This window comes from Echinococcus granulosus, assembly GCF_000524195.1.
Source record: "Echinococcus granulosus chromosome Unknown EG_S00004, whole genome shotgun sequence".
Taxonomy (NCBI): domain Eukaryota; kingdom Metazoa; phylum Platyhelminthes; class Cestoda; order Cyclophyllidea; family Taeniidae; genus Echinococcus; species Echinococcus granulosus.
Genome location: NW_020170384.1, coordinates 489243 through 495309, shown reverse-complemented (window position 1 = coordinate 495309; position 6067 = coordinate 489243). Strand labels below are relative to the sequence as shown.

The window sequence follows — 6067 nt, the reverse complement described above, 5'->3', positions numbered from 1 at the left end:
CCTCATCAGAACCGAGGGATAAACCACTATCGTATTACAATTTACCATAGTAAGGAAATGAGGTAAAGCCATCGCCTGAAAAAGTGCGCAGTTGTACCAAATGGAATTCCAGTTTCGATATGTCTCTAAAGTTTAAGCATAATTTTTCAAAAGGTGGAATTGACGATGAGTGAGCTTCCGTAACGCTGTCATATTTATGCCCATAAGGCTATCAAAATATCCCAAGTCAATGTTGATACAAAGGAAGTTCTTTGGTAAAATTTGGCATAATACTACATCAGAGTTTGACTTCTGATTTGGCGGTAGCAAATGAGGCCTCCATTTTAATTGGAACGTGTCTATTATGCTCTAGGTTCAAATGCTAGATTTACTTTTAAGCACACTTCTCTTTAAAGTGCAGTTTCATCTATTCCAGTATTGCAGAGAATCTCGTGAGGCGCAGAGGTGCCTCTGACTCCTTCTGAGGATGCCAGTCGGTTAGGTCGCGCAGGTGTATCGACACCTGGTCATCCTCTGTAAAACGTAACCGTTTGGACTTTCTTGAAGAGCCTCATTTCAAAGCGAAGTATTTTTCTTACCGTAGTATTTGGCAAATTATTAAAAACGGCTATGACATTACGCAGTAATGCTGCTTATTTCAAAAGGTATTTAGTTAATCAAGATAACTGATTAGTTCTTTCTTACCTAGATTTCGGTATTTAATGCTTTTTTTGCTAGATTATAGTTCTATTAATAATTTAAGGTACTTTGTAAATTTTCCACTTTATGACATTGCAACCAGTACCTCCAAGCACTACTAATGCTGTGAGACGGGACACCTAGGTGTCCGGTCGGTCTATAGTGAATCGAGTTATTTTTCACTACGACTATTGGATTAAAACGCCTCAAAGTGTAGCCTAATCGTCTTTACAACCATTAGGTTACTACTGCTTCTATGAAACATTGCAGAGTTGATAAAATTGAGGCCTCTAGGTAGAAGTCAGTAGGGGAGTTGACAACTTGTCTACAAACCGTCTCAGCTCGATTGAGTTCACTGTACTATTTTAAATTAATCAGTTTCTGAGATTTTTCAGCTCATCTGGTTGTCACTACTGAATGTATCGAGGCTGATCTCCTACGCTTTTTCATAAATTGGAAAATAGTCTTTTTTTACGCTTATGCTTTCATTTTGCTGCGATATTTCGATCCTTCTCGTGTGCATCTGTAGGAGACAAGTCGACTTATTCAATTTAGGAGTTGATGCAGACTTCCGAGAAGGTAACTAACTTCACACCACTGTTCCTGGTAGCCTTAATCAGGCATGAGTCACATCAGAGGAAGCTCGGTCCATCCCTTATCGATGGCTTCATCTCAAAGAGGTGGTCGTAGCGCTTGTGGGAAGTCCACCAACTTCCTGAAATGCCTCCCGAGACTTGCATATCTGTTAACAGATGACTTATCAATAAAATCTCGATTACTGGCTCTTCGCATAGTTAACTGGGGCAAGTGTTTGTTGTACCTTTCCTGACCAGCCGAGCTTATTGAGGTTTTTAAGGAGCCCACTCACTCAACTAAGGCATACAAGTAGCTCGTAAATTATTTGCTTTGTTTAGAGACTGCGAAATACATTCTGCAAGTGTTGGTGTTTAAAGTATGTGAGAGTTGGTGTTTGCGTAATCACTGACTGTGAAGTCTTTGGTATAAAACACTGACAAAATCTTCACCTGAACTGTTTTCACTCTTATAGCATCTCAAAAAGAAAACCTAAAAATTGTCTCATCTTGAGAAAGCCACTGTATAAATTAGGCAACCTCCTCTTTTAAGTCTAAAGATATGCATCGCTTGGCTAAGAATTCACAAAATGTGAGGAGACATTTGCTGCAATAATCAGGTAAGTTACTCAACTGACCGTCAGCATTGCCATTTAAAACTTCCAGAAGTGCTTGGCTGATAGACATTTTTAACCATAATGCTTAAGAATGTGCTGCTTAGCCAAAATTTGTCACTTTGACCTCCGATTAGCCAGTTCTTTGATGACCGAGACCACCAACAACAGCGTCTTGTAAAAGGCGGCACTTAACTGCTGCAAGTGGGGGAAATGACGATTATTTACAACCGAATGTCCGTATGCTCTATTCCCATTATTAGGTGAAAATCAGACGACTACTACGGCTCAAAATCAAATCTGAATACATAAACACCATTAGTCGCGTATGAAATATTATAAATCAAAGAGAAATATCATGAGTAAATAAGATGAGTCTGTACAAGTATTAATTCCAGTTTGATCTTTTCATTTTCTATGATATTATTCAATCACCTTTTATGCAAGTTACTCCTTTAAAAACAAACAGGTAAAAGTATCGATGCTAATCGTTTCAAAGTCAACTTAAAGGCGGATTTCATTAAATTTGGAGGATTTACTTTCCACCGTCAGAATGCGTACCCCGTAAATCGCCCCTGCGGTAGAAGTTTGCTACAAACGTGGTAAGCCACTGAGCCTCAACCTGAGATGAAACATCTAATTTTGCCTACAATTCTGCCTGCCTGCCTACCTATTTGTCTGCACGTGCGTGTTCACATGTCTATATATTTATCCCGAAAACCCACAAAACCTTCTCCCCCTTCCCTCCCTCCTCCACTCTCCCAATAATCCTTCGCCTCCTACCCTCCCTCCCCTCGAGTATCCATTAGCCACTTCCGCACGCTGCACGAGCTTTTATGTGTGCAAGTCCTTCTCTACCCACATGCATCCACGCAGCTGGAATGTGCATCAAGCAGAAATTTTAATGCACTTGTCTTCCCATTTCGTTTGTCCCTCACCCCTATCCCTCCACCCCTGCTAGCTCTCTCTCCCGCCGCCTGCGAATAGTAAAATGAAGCAGCAGCACTCAGCAGCAGCCGCAGTGGTTGTAGAGTACCACCACTTATCAGCGCATCAAATGCCTTGCTCCCCACTCCAGTTCACCCCACCCCATTTTTCTGTGGCGAGAGGGTGAGCAATTACTAGACTGAAGAAGATGCGTTCGTTGGGGCTGCGGTTAACAGCTACACTCAAGTGGAATGGCATGATAGGGAGGTGAGATGGGATGGGACAGGGTGGAAGGATTTCTGGCTGGCACTGCCTGCGTCAATTACCCACGCGGGTGCGACAATATTTGATGCTACATGATTTCAATTTTTACTGCATCTTCTCCTCTCTCATTCTCCCTCTTTCAGTTCTCTTGTGTATTTATTCCGTCAAGAAATGGACCACAATACTACTTGATAATGGTATTTGAAAACACGGTTATGATCTTACAATAAAACTACTGTACAAACCTGCGTTTTACGATTTCAGTTAATGATCTCCTTTCCTTGACTGTAAGCATGCGGGTCCATAATTTATGCAGCAAGTACATTATTTGGTCCCATCATATTATTATGCTAATTTATATACAACTGGATTTACTGCATAGAAGAATCTTATTGCATGACTTACGAACCTACTATGAACAGGTTAACTAAATCACTTTGCCGTCTATATTACTCATCCCAGAGAAGTCAGAAGTTGTTTTTGAGCTCCTGGAGCGATTTACAAATTTCTTGGTTCCATTATAGACGACATTTATCAACTAGAGGCTATTTGTAAATTCGGTTGTTTTGACCTAAAAGATTTAAATCCTTCATAATCGCCGAGCAGTTTGCATGAGAATCTACCAAAATTTGTTTGGTTGCAACGATCCCATAAATATTCATTGCCCCATTCATAAAAGCGATAATTAGCTATAGAGCCGCAAAAGGTGATTTTTAAATGTTAAATGCTATTTTCTGTTTGTATTCACTACCAGTACAAATCTAAGTACCTAATGAGGCTTGAAAATACACGCGGTATCAAAAGTACATTTGTACTTTTATGAAGTTGGATTTCCCACCTTTTTGGGATGTTTTGGGATTTATTTCTCCCTTTTAGTCACATTCAGCTAACAGAAAACTCTTCACTTCCCCATTCAGTTTGCCATTTAGCGCATCACTGCTGAAATTATGACTTGGAAGCATGACAATGAGTGGAGTCAAAATTGTCCCTAACACAGTAATCGTGAATGATGAGCGGTCTATTCCTTATCGGTGATATTTGACCCCCAGATGCTAAACCAAGGTTCCAGAAATGAACTTATGCCAATGCCTACATGGGGCAAGAGATGAGCACACGTGCCGTTGTGTCTAATCAAACACCCTCCATCATCCACTCACCCACCTCCGCCCCACTCCACTCGGGTGATCTTATCTCCCTGTCAGGGAGGTTGTGTGTGTGCAGTTGGGCTGGCGTTGTGCAGTGTTTGAGCTAAAGCGAGCGAGAATGCAAGTTACAGCCCGTTATCATACCATACAGCGAGCTCATTGATTCGGCCGTGGTTGGGCTGTGTCGCTAGCTCACTCCCAACTGCAGACCTGTGTGCGCGTGCATCTGTATGCGTCGTATAAGTGAGCGGGTGGGCGCTTCGAAAAATTGGGCGACGATGCGGTTTTGCTAGCACTCCCACCTTCCCTTCCTTTCCATTCCCTCCCCTTTCCCCCTACCTCATTAATGGGATTCCCAGCGGTGGCAGTGGCAGCTGCAGTAGCAGTCGTACCAACGGAAGAACATGATTGCAGTAGCGATAATATGTGATGTAAACTACTACCACTCCACGCTAATTAGAATCTCTCGGCCAGTGGACTGTGGCGACAACGAACGCTGTTGACAGGGGGACGAGAGAGGAGTAAGGAGAATGGGATAAGAGCAGGGGAAGTTAAACCCGTATGGTGGGGAAAACATAGAACATTAATGTACGTTAAGCCTTGCATCACTTTTTTGCTAGAGGCACTGTTAAAGTAACATAAAAATCAAATAACTAGGATTTTTCAGTCTTCACTCTACTCCCTGTAGTCATATGCCCAAAGCTACCTATTTTCAAGGACAAAGACATGCTTAATCAGCCACTTAGATACATAATTTGCTATTGAAGATGTCCGCCAAAAGCTGAACAATAGGCCAGATGCAAATTGCACATGGTCTATATTAATAAATAGTTGGTACCTTAAATTTGAAAGATTACGGTTAGATAAAGCGTATATATAGGGTTCAGTGCTAACAGTCTCCAACCAATGCTGCTATACTCAACGGCAAAATAGGTTTCTGCTCAGCAGGATTACTCTGATCAGACGTGTTAGTTATGGTGGAGGAGGGGACTGAGGTGGCATTCCGTCCACACGTTTCCAAATGCTTGTTCAGATAGGCTCTCAAAGCAAACTGTTTCTTACAGTGCGTGCATTCATGAAGTCGAAGGGATGAGTGGGTCTGCATATGTGCACGAAGGTTAGAGCGATCTGCGAAGGCTCGGCCACAATGTGCACAGCCGTACGGCTTTTCGCCCGTGTGGGCGCGTCGATGCCCCTGTAAGAGCCAGGGACGACTGAATGCCTTCCCGCAGATGTCACACTGGTGCTTCAGGTTGTGCGTCAATATGTGCATTGAAAGCGCCGGCATGGAAACGTATAGCTTGCCGCAATGGGGGCACTTCTTTGCTAACTGACTGTCCAAACTCCTGTGGGTCTGTTTGTGACGACTTAGGTTGGAGGAGGTAGCGTAGTGCTTACCACATTCGCTGCAGGTGAAGCGAGGTGGCAGAGATGTCTGCAGTGGAGTTGAAACTCTGGAGGCACACTCAGAGGACTCAGAAGAGGAGGAGGAGGAGGGCACATTGATGCCCTCGCTCAACTCCGCACATTTGCGCTTCCTTGAGCGACCATCAGAAACAAAAAAGGCATCATAGGTGTAGCCAACTGTAATCCCAGCTTGGAATCCGGATTTCCGACGTTTCTGGCCCAATTTTGTCATTGTGGTCGCCGCCAGGGGTGTGCTGTGAATTGGTGCATTTCTTCTGTTTAGAGACTCCGTATAATTTTTTTCTGTAGAAGATGTGCGTTGAATGTTGGGTAGACGCCCTAAAATGCTCCAAAAAGACTCTTCCTGATGTGCTAAGCCTGAGCTCTCCGATTTGACCGATTTGTTTACAGATAAGTCAATGCCATCTGCAATAAAAAAAATAACTACATTTATTTGGAG

The 6067-nt window shown here is 42.9% G+C and overlaps 1 protein-coding gene across 1 annotated transcript; it reads right to left on the bottom strand. All coding sequences in view use genetic code 11, as the record gives it.

Moving 5' to 3' along the window:
- Positions 1–5089: 5089 nt before the first annotated feature.
- EGR_01048 (Transcriptional repressor scratch) lies at positions 5090–5839 on the bottom strand (the record flags this gene model as incomplete). The annotated part of the gene is made up of 1 exon (XM_024490297.1): positions 5090–5839. One exon carries the CDS (start codon positions 5837–5839, stop codon positions 5090–5092), a length of 750 nt encoding a protein of 249 aa, XP_024355116.1.
- Between the last annotated feature and the right edge of the window lie 228 nt (positions 5840–6067).